Genomic DNA, 18755 nt, shown 5'->3' with positions numbered 1-18755 from the left:
CCTGGGCCCGCAGACTGTCCTGTGCGATGGCAGCTCCCCCAGGCAGCTGCCTGTCTTCGCTCCATGGACACCTGGAGAATTCCTTCTCTGGTGCCACTCACGCCTCGGACAGCCGTGTGGCTGTCGGCAGTGTGGACCCATCCAAAGGTAGAAACTACCGAGGTCAGAAGGACTTTTATGGGGGCCATAGGAAGTGTGATTCGGGAGACATCGCTTCGGATCGCACTGGTCTGGGTCCAGTGAAGGCAGGGAGGCCGTGAGGTTTAAATGGGCCAGGTGGCGGGGGCGCTCATGGGAGATGGGGAAGAGCCTGCAGACACGGGGTAGGGGGTGTCCATAATTCAAGGGGTGTGAGGCCTCCGGAAGTGCGTCTTGCGTCCGTGAGCTCGGGGCAGTGACCTGTGCTGGAAACCAGCAGTCGTGCACCTGGGTTCACCTTCCTAGGCAGCAGCTGGAGTCATGCTTCCCAGCAGCCTCCCAACTCTGTTTATTTATTTGAGAGACAAAGAGGCCGAGAAGAGAGAGACTCCCGTCTACTGACCCATTCCCCTAACTGCTTGGGGCAGCACCAGAACGAAGCTGGCAACTGAGAACTCAGTTTAGGTCTCCCCTGTGGGTGGCAGGGACCCAACTACTTGAGTCGTCACCTGGTGTCTCCCAGGGCCCGCATTAGCAGGAAGCCGGAGTCAGGAGCTGAGCCGGGACGCAAACCCAGGCAGCACCCCCACCGCCACGCCCGACACCTGCCCTGTTTGGAAAAGCTCTTTCTACCTGGCTTCCGTGGCGATTTTTCCTTCACTTCCGTGGCAGCATTTATTAAGTGCCTGCTGTATGGCAGCTGTGAGAGGCTGGGATGCCAGGCAGGGAGGCCAGGAGTTTTGGAGGTGCAGCCCCTCCCGGCTGTGGCTCTTGAGCTATTCAGCTGTGGGCCCCCGGCAGAAGTTCCGGTTATAGAAATGGCTGTTGTCCCTGGTCAGGGCCGTGCTCAGCTGGGCCCAGAAGCTGCCCTGGCCGCTGGGCTGGCGAGGCCAGAGGAGGACGCTGCGGCGGCAGAGGCGCTGGCGCAGCCGCACGTAGCGGGAGCGGTGGGCGGGCGGGTGCAGCAGCACCAGCACTACCACGTCCTTGCGCTCCTCCAGCAGGCGCTGCTGGGCCAGCAGGAAGCTGGCACGCAAGATGCCACTGAGCCGGTCGCTGTGGGCCAGCACAAACAGTGTCTTGCGGCTGCTGTAGACTGAGGCCCACAGGTTCTCGATGAGCGACTGGCCAGGCAGCCAGTCCCGCTCCTCCAGGCACAGGCGCAGCGCTCGGCGCCCACGGCGCTCCTCCAGCTGCCCCCGCAGCTCGTTGTACACCCAGTCGGCCACGGCGCTCTCTGCCTTGTCGAAGACCACAAAGGCATCGTAGGGCAGGGCGTCCACAGCCCACCGTCGCCGCCAGGGGAGCCAGGCCAGCACCAGGTAGAAGCAGTACCAGACGTCCCATCCACAGAGGTGGTGCAGCATGGGCACGGCCAGGCCCAGGGCCACTGCCAGCAGCGAGAAGCCAAAGCAGGCCCGCGAGAGGGCCTCATCCTTGCAGAAGCGCAAGTCCTGAGCAAAGATGCTGAGGCCCTGCAGCTGGCGCGGGCTGCCACACTGCACGGCACTGGGGAGCCTGGGCACGGCAGCCTGCACCTCCAGCAGGAAGTCCAGGAAGGCCGCGCCACAGGTGCAGTGCAGAGGGTTGGCGCTCACGTCCAGCAGCTGCAGGGCGCCCGCCAGGGGCCCGAACCAGGACGAGCGGATGGTCTGGAGGGCGTTGTTGCTGAGGTTCAGCTGTCGCAGCTCCACGGCCAGGGCAAAGAAGCCGGGGGCCACAGAGCGGATTCTGTTGCAGCTGAGGTCCAGCCTCTGCAGCCGGGTGCCGTTGGGCAGGCTGCCATTGGCCAGCAGCTTCAGGTGGTTTCCTGCCAGGTCCAGAGCTTCCAGGTTGGGCAGGAGGGCCAGCGCCGTCCAGTTGAAGAAGCCCATGGAGTTGTCTCGGAGCCGCAGGAGGCGCAGGCTCTTGGGGAGGCTGCCCAGCCATCTGGGCAGGAGGGTGTGCAGGTGATTCTGGGACAGGTCCAGCCGGAGCAGGCCCCTCAGGCCTCGGAAGAAGTGCAGGTAGAGGTCTCCCTCGGCCCACATCCGGCTGAGGATGTTGCCGCTGAAGTCCAGCGCCCGCAGCGAGGTGCTGTGGAGCTGCGGGGACACGCGGCCGCCGATGCCGTTGTGGGCCAGGCTCAGGTAGCGCAGGGTGGGCAGCTGGGCCACGAAGCTGAGGTTGTGGCCCACGCCCCGCATGCTGAAGGGCTGCCGGTTGTGGCTGAGGTCCAGGGCCTCCAGGCGCGGCAGCTCCGTGAACGAGCGCCCATGGTACAGGTCCACCTTGTTGTGGGACAGGTCCAGCACCTGAAGGCTGGTCAGCGGCAGGAACTGCGAGCCGTTGACTACCTGCGCGATGTTGTTGTGGCTCAGGCGCAGGCACTGGAGGTTCGAGAGCCCTGCGAACACCTCCGGCTGGACCTCCACCAGGTTGTTACGGGACAGGTCCAAGGTGAAGTTGAACCTGCTACAGTGGGGCATGAAGTCCTCAGAGCCGCGGCCGCCCCCAGTGACTGGAGCCCAGTCAGCGGACGGCAGCCAGACCTGCTGCGTGCCACCTGTCTCCCCCGCGGTGGCCGCCGGCCCGGAAGCCCCGCTGATGCGGTTGTCCGACAGGTCCACGAAGCTCAGGCCCTGGAAGGCCCCGAAGACGCCGAGCCAGGCCTGGGTGATGAAGTTGGTTTGCAGGTGCAGCCTCCGGAGCTGGGGCAGGCGGAGCAGCGGCTGGAGCGTGTCCTCGCTGAGCGAGCGGAAGAAGATGCCGTGCACATCCAGCTCCTGCAGGGACAGCAGGCTCCCAAAGGACGGCGCCAGCCGCAGCTGGGCAAAGGACGACTTCTTGTGGTAGTTAAAGGACAGGTCGAGTCGGCGCAGCCGGGCCAGGCCCTGGAAGGCTGTGGTGTCCGTGATGCAGAAGTACAGGTAGTTCTCGCTCAGGTCCAACGTGGTGAGGTTGCCCAGACCGTGGAACCATCTGGGGTCCAGCGTGTGCAGGGAGCTGTCCTTCAACACCAGGCCTTCCAGATGCCTCAGGTGGCTGAAGGTGTTGGGGTGCAGGGAGAGGGAGCGGCGGGGGCACTCCTCGCAGGGGTTGCGGGCGTGGTCACAGCGTCGGCAGTTCCCGCCCACGTCCAGCACGCGCAGGGCCCTCAGCCCGGCCAGGTCCTCAGGCTCCAGTTGCACAATGCGGTTGTAGGACAAGAGCAGGAACTCCAGGCTGGGCGGCAGCTCGCGGGGCACCTGCGTGAGGTTGTTGTACATGAGTGACAGGTGGGTGAGGTTGCCCAGGCCATGCGGGGGCCCCGAGACCACAGGGGCCTTCCCACAGGGGTTCTTGTAGTAGCAGTTGCCGTCCAGGATCAGGGAGCGGAGCGCATCCAGGCCAGCAAACCTGGTGAGGTCCAGTACCACGATGTTGGTGTGGCTCAGGGACAGCTTCACGAGGGCGCTGGGCAGGGCGGGCACAGTAGTGATGGCATTGAAGCTCAGATTCAGGTCCTCCAGGGTGGGCACGGCCAGGAAGGTGTTGGGCTCGATGGTCATGTGGCAGGAGAAGCGCATGGGGCTGAGGCTGACTGGCGGGCAGTTCCACTGGAGGCTGAGATGCCGCAGGCTGGACAGCTGGGCGAAGTCGGCGTCGCGCAGGTGGTGGATGCGGTTGGAGGCCAGGGAAAGGCTGGTGACGTTGCCGTGGGGTGCTGCTGCCGAGAAGCGGGGTACGGACTTCAGGTACAGCCAGTCGCAGTTCACCAGGCCGTGGGGCTTCAGCTCGCAGGGCAGGAAGACAGGCAGGGTGCCCAGGGCCCGGGCCGCAGCCAGCACCATGGCCTGCACCAGCAGCGACAGGGGCCACGGGGCTCCTCGACAGGGACACTGTGGGGAGGAGGGGGCTGGGTGAGGGTCCAGGCCCCAGCTCCACCTCCGCCTGTTCTGCACAGCCCAACCCCCACCCCCACCCCCCAGGCCTGAGAGCACGTGCGCTCCATCACCGAGCCAGCTCCGCGGCTCAGAGCCAGGGCTGAAGCCTGGGGTGCAGACCCAGCGTTAGGAGCTTTCTTTGCTAAGCAGCCCTCAGGCCTGCTGGGCCTCTCACCCTCTTGCCCCTCCCTGCTCTGGGACCATTCCTCTGTCCTCCTGAGCAAGGTGGTGGCTGGCTCCCTTCCCTCCAGCCACCCTGAAACCCCCTCTCTGCCCCACCACCAGCCTCTCCCTACCGCCCTCTACCCAATAAGGGATGAGGCTGCCACCCAGGGCCCCGGGCTACCATGGGCTCTGCAGCTTTCAGCCTCTGTCCGTCTCACCTGGACTGAGAGCCCTAAACCTGCTGTGGTCAGAACAGATCAGAGGGGCGGCAGGCAGCAAAGGGTCAGGCCCTGGGCAGCCCTGGGCCTGTAGCCCCTGCTACCCACCGACAGAGCCCTAGGCTCTGCCCCTCACCCGCCACACGGGCATGGGTCCCACGGCTCAGAGAAAGGCTTCTGCTCTGGCACCCGCGGGGTCCCATGAGCGTCCCCTGGGCCACGTGGGTGACAGCCCCCTTCACTGTTGCCCACAGCTGCCAGGCCCACCCTCTGCCCCTTCCCCAGGGAGCCGAGAGCTGCCGTCCTACCATGACCGGAGCCGGGGCTCGTCGGGGATCTGGCCAGGGGTCGGGGCGGCCGCACCCGGGGGAGAGCTCTCAGAGGAAGTGAGCTTTACAGCAGTGTCCTCGTTCTTGTTCTTGTCCCCTGCTCACCGGAGGGAGCAGAGGGGCGTGCTGAGTCAGAGGCCATTTGCATAGGCCAGTGGCAAGCAGCCCCTCCCCCTTCCTCTTTCCACTCCCGCAGGGGCCCACATCTCCTGTGGGAGGCCAGGGCAGATTGAAGGCCCAGAGCCCACCCCTGGGTCAGCAAGAGGTCTGATCTCCAGGTAGCTCCAGATGGGGCCAGCTGTGTTGCCCCCCACGCCAGGGCCCTCCCACATCCCAGGAGGTCTCTCCCCTCCCCCCGTGCACCTGCCCACAGGTGCTGTCAGGACAGAGGCTGCCGCCAGGGGCCCTGGCCCCGGAGCTCTGTGGGTGCTTGTGTTCCCGAGGGGCAGAGCCGCGTGGCAGGAGGCTGGGGCTTCACCTGCCTGGCCACGGCTTGGTCACCTCTGCTGGGAACAGGAACTCCTCTTTTGCATTTCTGGTTCCCCTGGTGCCAGCGGAGCACAGTCATATGGCTCCTGGGGCGGCCGCACAGCTGGCCCCGCTGGGACCCTGGCGGAGCCTCCGCACTCGGCCCTCCCACGCTGCATCTCCACCTGGCCCCTTCATCCCTCCACTTCCGCCTCCACCATCCTGCCTGGGCCCCCAGCGTCTCTGGCCTGGGCCTGAACCCTTGCCACCTCCTCTCTGATGGCCCTGCCGCTGCTCTCATGCCCCACAGCCTCTGGAGAGACCTGTTCAGACCTGACGCCCGGGGTCCCTCCTCTGCTCAGACCCCTCCCACAGGTGCCGCTGGAGTCAAAGCCACAGTCTACGCAGTGGCCACCAGAGTCTTACAGGACCTGTCTCCAGCCACCTCGCCGTCGCCTGGACAACCCGTGCACTCTCCCGGCTCAGGGCCATTGAACACCTGCACCTTCTGTCTCTAAGCACTTTCCCACCTTCTCATGTGGCCCCTTCCTCTGTCTCCGTCAAGTCCCTGCTCTCCCTCTCCACGAAGCCTTCCCTGACCTTGTTAACAAACCTCGCAGCCCGCACTGGGGCCTCCCTAGCCTGTACGCCACCTGTTTTCCCTTGTAGCTGTAGGACTGATTGTTTTTACTGCTACCACCACCCCGATTTCTTCACGGCTTGTTGTACAGGCCTTCCTCGTCTGCTGGAAGGCCAGTGTCCTGAAGGCAGGGATCTTCTGTCGGTACCCCCAGGGCCCAGTGGTGTCCAGCACGTAGTAGGTGCTCAGTGCTTGCTCAGTCTGTGGGTCCCCCACACTCAGCAGCTTTTTTTTTTTTTTTTTTTTTTTTTTTTGACAGGCAGAGTGGACAGTGAGAGAGAGAGACAGAGAGAAAGGTCTTCCTTTTGCCGTTGGTTCACCCTCCAATGGCCGCCGCACCGCGCTGATCCGATGGCAGGAGCCAGGTGCTTCTCCTGGTCTCCCATGGGGTGCAGGGCCCAAGCACCTGGGCCATCCTCCACTGCACTCCCGGGCCACAGCAGAGAGCTGGCCTGGAAGAGAGGCAACCGGGACAGAATCCGGTGCCCCCACCGGGACTAGAACCTGGTGTGCTGGCGCCGCAAGGCGGAGGATTAGCCTAGTGAGCCACAGCGCCAGCTACTCAGCAGCTTTTAAGCGGGCACAGAGAGGGAGTCTCTGGGCAAAGGAAAGAAATAGGGTTTGTGCAGGGAGGAGGCAGGGCATTACATCCACCACCCTGCTCCTCCGAGGCCTCCTCCCGGGGATGCCAGGCGCCCAGTTGGCTCAGGAGCATGGGAGCCATGGTGCTGTCTCCCTGCCTAGGTGGGGACCAGTGTTGGGAACGGGCAAGAACAAGGCTGCTCCGGGCCTTGCGAGGGTCCCTGCTATTCTCTCTATAACCCCAGGGACTTCAGCAGGGCCCCAGAAAGGCTCTGGGCAGGACTGGCATTGTGGGTCAAGCCACTGCTGGTGAAGCCAGCATCCCATGTAAGAAGGTATGTTCGCGTCTCAGCTGCTCAACTTCCGATCCAGTTTCCTGCCAATGCACCTGGGAAAGCAGCAGATGATGGCCCAGGTGCTTGGGTGCCTGCCACTCACAGGGGAGACCTGGATAGATATCCTGGCTCCTAGGTTTGGCTTGATCCAGTCCTAGCTGTTGTAGCCATTTGGGATGGAAGATCTGTGTCTCCCACACTTTGTCTTTCAAATAAATTACTAATTTTTTAAAAAAAGATTTTTATTTATTTGGGAGGTAGTGTTAGAGAGAGGAAGGCCTTCTGGGGCTGGCACTGTGGTACGGCGGGTGAAGCTGCCACCTATAGTGCTGGAATCCCATACGGGCGCCAGTTCAAGTCCCGGCTGCTCCACTTCCGATCCATCTCTCTGCTATGGCCTGGGAAAGCAGTAGAAGACGGCCCAAGTCCTTGGGCCCCTGCACCCATGTAGAAGGCCCGGAAGAAGCTCCTGGCTCCTGGCTTCAGATTGGTGCAGCCTGGGCTGTTGCAGCCATCTGGGGAGTGAACCAGTGGATGGAAGACCTCTCTCCCTCTCTCTCTCCTTGCGCCTCTGTCTCTCTGTAACTCTGCCTTTCAAATAAATAAATAAATAAATCTTAAAAAAAAAAAAAAAAGATAGTTGCTTGGCATAAATAGAATAGCTTAAACATTTTTTTCTAAAAAGGGGGGAGGGAGTCTTGGGCCACCCTCCACTGCTTTCCCAGGCCATAAGCAGAGAGCTGGATCAGAAGAGGAGCAGCTGGGACCAGACCGGTGCCCACACGGGAGAGGGCCTCCCCTCACTGCTACTGGGGAACCCCAAGCCAGAGGGAGACTTCCTCAGGCCCCCGACCACCCACCTCCAGCAGCCACGCTCCTGAGGGCAGGTGAGCAGGTCGCTGGGGCAGGCCAATGTCCTAGAGACACAAGCTCAGCACATGCCAGACAGGAGACACCGAGACGCTGGTGTCCACTCACCAGCCTCCACCCCGGGTGCCAGCTGAATGGAGTCCCCTCAGGGGCCCCCCACCTGTCCTGGGGGCCTGCAGCTGTCTCCTTCTGCAATAAGGGCACTTGGCCAGGATGATGGCCAGGAAGATCTTGAGACAGGCAGAGGAGGTGGGGAGAATGCGTGTAAACACCAGCGTCCCTTAGAACGAGGGCGCTGTGGCCACAGCAGCATCAGCCGCCTCTGCTCAGGTCCGAGCAGGTCTCTCTGGCTCTGAAGACGGACAGGTAGCTGCCAGCAGCCGGACGACGCTGTGATGCGGACTGCCCCGAGAAGCCCCCCATGCTGCCGGCCCCACAGTGATAAGGAATAAGCTTGTGTTTTCTTTACGCCTCTGAGTGTCAGACGGCGGCGCATCACAGCAGCTGCGGGGGGCTGCATGCCCCGAAGGGCCCATGCCGCCTGCCACACCCGGCCGTCCCCTCCCGTGCTGGCGGAGGGCATGGTGTGTGCACAGCGCTGCCCGTTCCCAAGGCCAGAGGTGGTCGCTCAGAGCCAGACACAGGTCTTGATTTAAAAATATTTTATTCTTTAGAAAATAACAGCATTCAACCACCCTGCCCTGCAGTGACCCCTGCCCCAGCCCCAGCGGACCCCAGCCCCCGTCTGTTCCCTGGAGCCGGCTGGCCAGACAGGGCCCCTAGACACCTCGGGCACACAGGTGACAGCAAGGTCAGGGATGGAGAGGGGTCACAAAAACGCCAGCCCGGCGGCCCCCGGCCCGTCCACGCCACAGGGAGCCATCCCTGGATGCCAGGCTGGAAAGGAGGGAGGAGGCGGGCAGCCGCACAGTCCACGCACACCGGCCCCGGCCAGCGCCCTAGCTGTCATCCCCGTTCTCACCGGGGCCGCGGATGAGGCGCTTGTGGCCCCGCTTGCCCCCGGGGCCCTTGGGTTTGGCGAAGGCCGGCTTGAAGGCCTGCTGCTTGGGGTGCACCTCGTCGTAGAGGAACTCGGCCGTCAGCTCGGCCCCGTCGCCAATCTCGATCTGCATGGGGCAGGGCAGGGGTCACCCCCATGGCGGCGGCCCTGTTACCGCCCTCGGCAACCCCCACCTTCGAAGGAACCCCAGTGATCACTCACACCCTGACCCAGGATCCCCTCCCAGACCCCACCCCCAGAAATGCCCCGCCCACCAGGAACCCAGATACTGGGGGCTGTGCCTGCCTGAGACTCCCAGCAGAAGGAGAGGACTCGGTGGCAAGCCCAAGCAGCCTTAGGCCATGCAGGTGACCTCGGGTGCCCCATGTGACCAGCATGGCAGCAGTAAGTCCTGCTCTGCTCGGGACTCCATGGGGAAGTCGGGGTGGCAGGGCCCTGGGCCAGGCACCCACCTTCTTGGAGATCTGCAGCTGGAAGTCCTGCTCTACGGAGTCCAGGAGGCGGCTCTTGCAGCTGGAGTAGAGCATGCGCTCCTTAATGCTGCACTTGTACCCCGGCATGGAGTAGATGAACACTGTGGGGGGCGGGGAGGGATGGCGAGGTGAGCCCGTGCCCCACAGCAGCACACCCGGCGAGACCCGGTCTTGCTGCTGCCCAGCGGCGGCCACTCACCCACGGACTCCAGGGGGTCGCCCTCATGGGTGTGCTTGTAGAGAAAGAAGTGGTAGCGGGCAGAGTCCCTGGGCACTCGCGAGGGCAGCTGGGCCACGTCTGTGGGCTCCGTGTGCACCAACTCTATGGTCTCCCGCTCTAGGTCCAGCTTCTGCCGGGGGGAGGGGAAGGGACGCATGAGGGCACCCGGAGGGGGAAGGCCCAGGCCCACCCGCCTCCAGCGGGACTGGCCAAAGGGCAAGGCTGCTGGGACCATCTCCTGGCCAGCCCGCCCCGGGTAGCCAGGCTGCCCCGGGAAGCCCTCTGCAGAGGCCGCCCTGGGCCCAGCCCCGATCCTGCGCCTCTCAAGGCTCTTCTAGAGATGCTCTCCCAGCAAGGGCGGCAGAGGGGATGGCGCTGAGGGTCTCATGTCTGGGAGGCAGTGCCTTGGGAGAGAAGACTCATTTTGCTGGAAGCGGGCAGCCCCGGGCTCAGCACCCAGCGAGCACTGGTGACGCGGGTTAGGATGCCCACGTCCCACGCCGGAGTGCCGGGGTCTGAATCCCAGCACCGGCTCCTGACTCTAGTCCCCTGCCAATGGAGACCCCGGGAGGCAGCCGTGACGGGTCAAGTGATTGGGTTCCTGCCACCCACGTGGGATACGTGGTTTGGGTTCCCGGCTCCTGCTGGGGGCTGCTGCAGACACCTGGGGAGTGGGCTGGCAGCTGGCAATTCTTTGCCTCTCTCTCTACTTCCCAGATACTTTTAAATTAACAACAAAAAGCCTGGGAAAGGAGGTGGTCAAGGGCTCTTCAGAGAGGCTGGGTCAGGAAAGGGCTGGGGACTGAGGGGTGTGGTGACCCCAGGGGCCGGCAGAGGAGAGGCCCGGGGACACAAAGCAGGAACACGGGGGTGGGAAGGGTGCTCAGGCAGTGGCTTCCATGAACTGCAGGGGATCTGAGGCAGCCAGGCCACAGGCTTGTGGGAGCAGGGGCTGCAAGTACGTTTGCACACACACGTAAGGAGGAGGGGTGGGGACGGTGTGCCCCACTAGCGTGTACCAGGGCAGGAGTGGCACCCACCAGCTGGATATAGTTGATGGTCTTCTGTCTGAGCTGCTGGATCGCCCGCTGGGCCTCGGGCTGCAGGGGGAAGGCGAGGCCCTGCAGGGTCTGCCGCTTGCTTTCCACGCTGATCTCTGTCTTCACCTGGGGGCACAGGGAGGTGAGGGAGGCCCTCGCTACAGAAACAGGGTGCGCCCCCCCCCAGGAAGCAGAGGTTTCAGGGGTGCACCCACCTCATTGATACGGATCTGCTGCAGCTCCCTCTCCGCTGAGGTCAGCGGGGCGGGTGCCGCACAGGATGACAGGTGCTTCTGGTACCCAGCCAAGGAGAGGTCATCCTGTGGGGTTGGATGTGGATGCAGATGCACATATGGGCACCTCAGGGTGCAGCTCCGGGATTCCCCAGCCCCTCCCATCTCGGCCCCCAGCCTGGTTTGCCCTGGGACCCCACACAATATGTGGCCTGGCAGGCTACCTTCACGGTCCCAAAGAGCTCATCCTTGATGTGGCCGCCTCCAAACTCCTTTTTCACTGTGGCCCGTGTGGCTGCATACAGCATCTTCAGCCGCACCTGAAGGGCAGGGGCCGAACCTTGAGACCCCTCTGGACAGGTGCTCACATTGTGCCCACATCCCCAGCAGAGGGCGCAGCACCAAAGTGGGACACAGCAGAGTGGCTCCCGCCAGCAGGGGGAGCCCTTGCCCAGCCCAGCCACTCAACCTCCAACAACCAGGCTGGGCCCCAGCAGGACTCAGAAACCCCAGGCTCCAAGCACAGGGGCCTCTGGTAGCTGTGCCCCCAGCTCCTAGCACAGGGGCCGGACCTCACATGGCTTGCCTCAGCTCACCAGCGGCAAGCCAGAGTACCTCCCCATAAGCCACCCCCGCCTCCCCTGGACTCCTCCACTGGCCCTGAGCCTGGAGCTGAGCAGGGGTCCCCAGGACTCACAGGGGAATTATCAGGCGACCAGGCGAGGAAGATCCACTCGAAGCCCTGAGCATTGTGCGAGTCGAGGCGGTACAGCAGGTAGCAGGGCTGCTGGGCGTCCAGCAGCGGCAGCACGGCCCGGTCATAGTCCTGGTCCCAGCGGCCCACCGGCTCCCGCGAGGCACCCAGCATGAGCTGCTCTGGGGACAGAGGCCGGGTGAGCCAAAGTGCAGTCACCTGCCACCTTCACCTCTGGCGGTGGACTCTGCTCCGGCTGCACTTCCACGCTGCCCCGGACCTGCTGGCCACCCAGCCCACCTGCCCGGAGCCCCCAACTCCCCAAGGTATGAGGCTGTGTGAGTGAGCGAGCGTGCGGGTGGGGAATGAGTCAGGGCACAAAGCTGCCAGTGAGAGGTCATGCCAGGCACGCACGTGCATGCGTGCACACACACAGATCACCCAACACACACGGCCACATGAAGAAGCCCCACACCACGTGCCCGGAGCCACCAACGACACAGCGTCTGCTCAGGGTGTTCACTCTCCCCTTGCCCTGCCAGCACAGCTGCTTGGTGTCCAGGCCCCGGTGCCACCTCCCCCCGCAGCCTGGGGCCCCAGAACCCCAGCACGCCCCTCTTGGGACAGATGTGCAGAGGCCTGTGGGAGCAGCCAGGTCTCCTGCCAGACACCAGGCACACAAGGACCCTGCTACCAGCTGCAGGCCCCTCCCTCAAAGCCACCAAACAAAAGCAGCCTACTTCTTAATGCCTGGCCGGGGCAGAATGGCTGAATGGGCTCCCGGCTGGGCACACACGGGACCTATGAGGCTGCACCTGGCGGCTGGGACCAAAGATGGACACCTAATACCACCCGTTTGTGTGCAAAGACCTCACTAGGGAAAAACTGGGCCAGAGGGAGCTGTCTCCACCTGACCGGGGGCCTCCTAATGGGGGCCAGTCACCTCTCTCTGGCCTCGGCCTCCTCCCAAACACAGCAAGAACCAGGGCTGGAATGCCCGCCGCCCGGTACACCCACCTCGGTGACGCGGATCACAGGCTGAGTGGGCCCCAGCGGCACTGTCAGCTTTGTCTAACTGGCTGTTCACAGTTCCATTCCGGGAAGTTTTACATAAGAAGTGGAATTCACAGCTTCTCCGGAAAAGACGGGCACTCTGGCCACGCTGGGGCCACTCGGTTGGAGATGGGCAGTGGATGCCCGTCACGGGGCCCAGGCACTCCCAGCGACCCAGCGGGTATCATGCAGAGCTGGGGAAGTGCCCACTGGGGACCCCTGCTGCTGCCAGTGTGCGGAGCAGTCTGGTCCAGGAGACGACAGGGAGGGCGAGGCCTGGGGCCAGCAGCGCGACTGCTGCTTGGGGGGAGGGGCAGCTGTGGCCTGCGACCAGGGAGGTCTTCATGCATGACCTACCCCAAAGACCCCCACCCAGCCTCTGCGGGCGTCTGATGTTGAAGCCGCTTAGACGGAGCCCAGCCCAGCTGTCTGCGGCCCTAAAGCCTGCGAGGCTGGGCTCGGCACCGACCTCACACTGAGCCACCTCCGTGTGTGAACAGTGAGCTGTGACCACTGCGGCACGGTGCCCGAGAAGGGCTGGAGGGAACGCGGGGGCCCAGCGCATCCCCAGTCTCACAGTCTGTACCTCCAGGGACAGTGCTTGGCTTGGAGGGAAGGGGAAGGAGCCCTCCGCCCCACCTCAACCACAGGCAGGTTCTCGTTCTCAAACCCTCCCCACTTCAGCTTCAGCTCCAGCCCCTGCACGCCCAGCACTGCCCCCATAACCCTCCAGGCCAAGGCCAAGTCCCGCCTGGAACGCCCATCCTGTCCTCAGAATGAGCTGGGCGAGTCCCTTCTCCCCACCATGGGGGGTCCTTCACAAGGAAAGGATTTCAGCAACTCCTGAGTCTCCCCATGACCGACAGCCAGGCCAGGCCAGGCCAGGCCTGCGGCCATAAACCAATCAGGAGGTGGCAGCAGCCACACGGGGCAGTGCTAGAAGTCACACATGCCTGCCCCCAGCCCGGCCCGGCCCAGCCCAGCATCCGAGCAGGCCCATCTCAATTCCCAGCCTCTAGAGAGCCCCACAGGACCCTGGGACCAGACCCTGTCTGCTGCCCCAACCTCTGTTCATGCCCACCTCTCACACTCCCTGGGGGAAGGGGTCCTCTTCCCTAGTGACGTCACCCCTACTCCCACGGAGGCCAGAGCTGACACTCACCTCCCTTTCCACCCGCCACCGTGCCCCAACCCCATGGGGGCACTCACCGTCCTCAATGACGACTTTGATGAGCCGGACAGAGCCAGCCCGTGCCTTGGCAAAGAATTCCTTCAGCTCCTCTGTGGCTATAAGAACAAGAAACATGGCGGGGGTTGAGCAGAGAGTAGGCAGGGATGTGCTGAGGGCCTGCTCTGTCCCGCAGGGGCTGGCGGCCGAGCTGGGAAGTGGGTTAAATACAGGCCCCCATGTGACTGGGAACCTGAGACGGCCACCGAACACAAGCTCCCAAATTTAGCCAGCAGAAGTGGCAGGCGGGTGGCCTGCTGGCTGGGATAGGTCTGCCGACGGGGTGGAGCAGGCGGGCACGGGACAGCCCGCTGGAAGATGGGGCAGGCTGTGGGATAGGCGGGCCAGTCTGAGGGAATAGCCTCCACCTGTCCCCTGCCCCCATGAGGGCCCAGCAGTGGGCTGGCCTGGGACACATTCAGCACTGTCATACCCACAGGCAGAGAGACCCACCCCACCCCCACTGTGCCTAGAGCACTACAGCCACCCCCACCCCACACACGCACCACCACTGCCAACTCGCACTCGGTCCAGGAGGTGTGAAGATAACACCTGCCACGTGGACAGGACACGGAGGAGCACATACGAGGACACTCAGCTGGGCAAACATCAACAGACACACACGTTCGAGATGCAAACACACACACAGACGTGGTCCCCAGGCAACCGCGGAGCTGGGCTGAGACACGTGTGTAGGCAAGAGGATGTGCAAAGATGCACAGAAACACACATACGCATACCCAGCCCGCCAGCTAGGCTGAGCAGCCCTGTGATCAGGTTGGGGGGCTTGGGGGGGGGGGGCTTGGACCACTCGGGCAGGAGGGCTGGCTTCCAGGAAAGGGACTCCATCTTGGTCCTTGGGCTGAGCAGCTCGGAAGTGAGAGCCAGCAAAGGAGCAAGGACCCCCGGGCAGAGGTGAGGCTCGGGCGGGCGTGGGAAGTCACAAACCCGCCGCTGGACGGGGAGACCAGGGCCACGTGAACAAGGGCCCCACTCGGGTCTCTGGGTGAACAGGCCCGGGGCTGCCGTGACCTTGAGGCGGCCCAGGGATCAAGAGAATTCAGCAGGGACACAGCTGGAGGGCTTAGGTCAGAAAATATTTATAGGGCCTGGAGTGGGCAGCTCAGGGGCGGGCAGGGGCGGGGGGGGGGTGCCTTAGGAAAACAAACTCATGTCCTCAGGTGCTCCCCTCACAGAGTGACCCTGAGCCCGCGGGCTGAGTGCCACAGGCCTTTGGGGCTCCGGGTGGCACAGCGTGCACTTCCCATTGGCAGACATGTTGCTGGGGCCCCGGGTCTGGCCTCCGGGACCCCGAACGGCAACTTCCCCTAGGAAATGGGGCTAAAGCGCTGAGCAGAAGTGGGAGAAGGTGCTCTGTGAAGGCCGCCCCTCTTAATAACAATCGATTTTCGCTGCTATGACGGCAGGAAGGGCTGTGCCAAGAAGCTCCCCCAGAGAGAGGCAGACAGGCCCCTTCTAGTCTTACCTGGGCAAACTGACACCCCAGCAGGGGGCGAGCCCTCGCTCTGCACACCCCCAAGGCCTCTCCATCCGCCATCAATAATCCAGAGGCCAGGCTGGGACACCGGAGCCTCTGTCATCAAAGATTCATGACCCACCCCCCACCTTGCCCACCCCACCCCGACGCCAGGGAGCCTCGGGTTACAGGTCCCTGCCCTGCCCCGCGCTGCTCTGCGGTCAGCAGATCCACACCAATGGCCGGGGCACGGCTGGAATATGGTTCTCCAAGGGGATCTCACCCACCACCACCTCCCCAGGCCACACATGGGAAGGAGTGGGCCGCTTGCAGACAGGGAGTGCTGGGGAACAGCCTGTCCTGTGCTGTCCAGGAAATGAGGCCGTGAGGCAAGGCGCTGGCCCCAGCACCTGTCAGCAGGCACGAGGCGAGGCGAACTTCCAGGATCGCCTCCCAGCTGGAGGCAGCAGCCAGGACCAGTTACCCCGGATGGAAGGGGCAGTTCCCTCCTGTGGGGCTGAGTCACAGAGCTGGCCCCTCTTGTTCCTCCAGGAGGCAGATGACCCACCTGGCCCAGCTGGCCCTGACACAGGCCCCTGCTCTCCCTGATGTTGTGTGGTAGGGGCGGGGCCCAGGCTTGGGCGGAGCCTGGGAAACCCTCTCTGAAGTCCAGCCACCAAGTGGCCACAACCGCAGGCCTAGGATTCGGGTGGTCAGGCGGGTCGATGGTGGTGGCCAGCACGGGCAGGGGATGTTCATGTGGTGCGAAGGGTGGCTGATGGCCAAACCACCAGGCTGTCTGAGCAAGCAGCCTAGTTCTTCCCTCACAGGCCAGTGAGAGATGGGGACACTGAGGCCCATGCAGCATCAGGGCTCCTGGCCACTGCTTCCCACCCAGCCTTGTCCAAGGAAGAGGTCAGGCTCCAGGAGAAGCTGTACACGTGCTGTTCTGGCCTCCAAAGCTTCCTAGGGGTGAGGGTGAGGGTGGACGCTGGCCTGAGCTATCCAGGGCCAGGACCCTCCCCGATAAGGCCCCTCTTTGGAAACTTCCCTGCTTCCAGCCTAGAGCTGAGACCTCTTAACCCTAGCAATGGCAGACTCAGAAAATCCCAGAGCAAAAAGAGAAGGAGGTCAGAGGCCAAGGTCAGATTCAGAACTCTCCCCATCCCACGGAGAGGATTCGGTCCCAGGTTTTCCCCAGCCCAGCCTGCAGGAGTGTGTGAGAGTCCTGGAAGGAGCAAAGGTCAAGAGCTTCCTACAAACACACACACACACACACACACACACGCCCACAAGTCCTGGACACATCCAGTACTCACAGCCACATAAAGTCCAGATGCACAGTGAGATGTGCCTGCATGGAGCACACACGCAGACACCCACAGCCATGTGCACGTGATGTCCAAGAGGGTCCCAGGCAGCCTACAGTGTCCAAACAGCCTGGATGTGCACAAACAAGGCACCCACACGGGCGAGCTCGCGCAGGCAGGACTGTACACAGAAGACGTGTACATGCGTGTGCACCCACCCCCCAAAAAGAATAAAAACACACAGCCGGGCACATCCACCCCCAGCCCGGCACACACACGCTTCCACGCCGGCTGCGCTCCACAAGCACTCCCACTCCCAGCCAAGCACATCAAGTCCCTACTCTCCCAGCTGTGCGCGCCCCCGGCGACCCGCGGCTGCAAAGGAGAACAGGAAGCTTCCCTCAGCTGATGCCCGGGGGGGAGGGAGGAGCTCAGAGCAGGGGAGGGGGGCGCAGCCGGGGGCCGCGACCCAAGCCCGCCCCGCGCCCTGCCCTCACCGTGGATGCCCGTCTGGTGCGCCATGGCTCGGCGCTCCGCTCCGCCCGCGCCGTCGGAGCCCTCCGCTCGGCCCTGACCCCGCTTCGCTGCCTGGACCGGGAGGAGGAGGAGGAGGAGGAGGAGGAAGAGAAGGAGGAGGAGGATGTGGCCGCGGCAGCCGAGCCTCGCGCTGCTTCCCGGGCGGTGCCGCAGGACCCGCCCCCAGCGACGCCCCGCCCCCGACGGGCGAGGCCGGGAGGGGCGGGGGCTCGGGGCTGCGCCTGCGCGCAGCCTGCGCCTGGGTCCGGGCGGAGTTGGGGCTGGGTTATCTGCGTGTGCGTGCGCGTGCACGCGCCTCTGTGGCGAGGAAGTGGTGTGCGTGGGCGTCGGCGGGTAACGGCCGCGCGTGCTGAGCCCGCTGTGTTGGGTGCGGGGGTGCATCCGTGTGTGGGCGCCCAGAGCCTGTGCACCAGACCAGGGGGGTTAGATCAGGGCTGGATCCGCGCGGATATGGTTGTAACCGGGAAAAGTGGATGCGTGCGCGTGCCTGTGTGCGTCCGGATGCCATCCCTTCCCCGGACCACGTTTCCGGGCGCCTCTCGCAGGATGTAGGGTACGGGGTCCCCGGGCCCGCCAAGCTGGCAGGCCTCTCACAGTGGGAACCCAACCTGACCTGCCACCGGGCTGCCAGAGATGGAACAATGCCGGTGGTGAGAGCCCTTCGCAGAGAACGAGGGGCTGCAAGGAGGCGACTTTTGGCGGTTTCCTGGAGGGCAGAAGGGAACGGCCTGGCCCAGCAAAGGGAAAAGAGGGAACCGCGTGTCCACAGGCTCAGAGGTTGAAGTCGGGCCAGAGCCCGGTGCCTGAGGAACCTCCCAACTCCGAATGCACGCCCGTCTCTGTTCCCAACGCTCTTGGCCCTGGTGGCGCCATGCCTGCCCGCTGCTCATCAGCCATCAACTTAGTCTGGCTTCCAGGCCACTGCTGCTGCGTCAGGATGACCCCCGTTGGTCCAGAGCCTGTCCAGGGCCTTGGATTAGGAAGACTGAGAAGAGGCCATGTTTTGGGCCTGGAGTTGCACAGACATGAGGATGGCGCTGGTGGCCTGCTTGGTATCCGGCTGCAGCTTCAGCGCCCTGTTCTCTGGCCCCCAGACCCTGAGTTCCTCCCCTCCTAGAATGCAGCGCTCACATGACTGAGGACTGGGCCTGTGTAGGCTGCGGCCACCATCACCGCGGGTCTCACCGTGCAAAGCAAAACTTGCATTGATTTCATTTATTTGAAAGGCAGAGAGACAGAGCTCTCCCTCCACTGGTTCATTCCTCAGATGCCCCAACCACCATCCTGTGGTCAAGGCTTAGGCCAGGCTGAAGCTAGGATCCAAGAACTCCATCTGGGTCTCACAGCTGCATAGCAGGGATCCAAGTACTGGAGCCATCACCTGTTCCCTCCCAGGTGTACATTAGCAGGAAGCAGAGGAGCCGGGCGTTCCCATATGAGGTTCAAGTATCCCAAGCAGTGTCAACCACTGCTCCAAATGCCCACCCCTCACAATGGAAAATAAAGCCGTGCGTCTCTGCGGCTGCTCTGCAGGGGAACGCTTCATAGGCCAGGGCCCCACCCTCACCCTTGCCACAGTCCTTGTGGGGCCTGTCCTGCTGACACGGACTCACAGACCTGCAGGAGCAGCTGGGGGTTCCACAGATCCCCTCTGGAAACAGGAATGACCCAGTACATAAGGTCATGATCCCCGTGAAACTCCAACGATGGATGAAGTAGGACAAGGCAGGATGGCCGGTGGTACCACTCCCTTAATGGCAAGGCCTCCTGTGCGCCTGGCTGAATTCTCACCCTGCCTCTTTCTACTTTTATCTTGACC

General features: G+C 63.6%; 2 protein-coding genes across 4 annotated transcripts; both read right to left on the bottom strand.

Annotated features, from left to right (window-relative positions):
• Nucleotides 1-780: 780 nt before the first annotated feature.
• On the bottom strand, nt 781-4858 carry TLR9 (toll like receptor 9). Its single transcript, XM_051852711.3, has 2 exons — nt 4735-4858; nt 781-3998 (listed from the first exon to the last, which is right to left on the bottom strand). Exons 1-2 carry the CDS (start codon nt 4735-4737, stop codon nt 915-917), a joined length of 3087 nt encoding a protein of 1028 aa, XP_051708671.3. The 5' UTR covers nt 4738-4858; the 3' UTR covers nt 781-914.
• A 3439-nt stretch (nt 4859-8297) lies between these two features.
• On the bottom strand, nt 8298-17111 carry TWF2 (twinfilin actin binding protein 2). 3 transcript variants are annotated; one of them, XM_051852364.3, is made up of 9 exons: nt 16897-17111; nt 13594-13671; nt 11335-11513; nt 10862-10957; nt 10620-10724; nt 10405-10530; nt 9344-9494; nt 9124-9245; nt 8298-8777 (listed from the first exon to the last, which is right to left on the bottom strand). In XM_051852364.3, the coding sequence occupies exons 1-9, from the start codon at nt 16919-16921 to the stop codon at nt 8610-8612; spliced, it is 1050 nt and encodes a 349-aa protein (XP_051708324.1). In that variant the 5' UTR covers nt 16922-17111; the 3' UTR covers nt 8298-8609. The 3 variants fall into 3 exon arrangements, with proteins under 3 accessions (XP_051708324.1, XP_089162287.1, XP_089162288.1); XM_089306161.1 differs by having other exon boundaries at nt 11335-11508; nt 16897-17103; XM_089306162.1 differs by lacking the exon at nt 11335-11513 and having other exon boundaries at nt 16897-17100.
• Nucleotides 17112-18755: the final 1644 nt, after the last annotated feature.

This window comes from Oryctolagus cuniculus, chromosome 10 (genome assembly GCF_051225735.1).
Source record: "Oryctolagus cuniculus isolate XC-2025 breed Fujian yellow rabbit chromosome 10, ASM5122573v1, whole genome shotgun sequence".
In the NCBI taxonomy this organism is placed as follows: Eukaryota; Metazoa; Chordata; class Mammalia; order Lagomorpha; family Leporidae; genus Oryctolagus; species Oryctolagus cuniculus.
The sequence above is the reverse complement of the archived record's forward strand: the minus strand, read 5'-3'. Positions and strand labels throughout refer to the sequence as shown.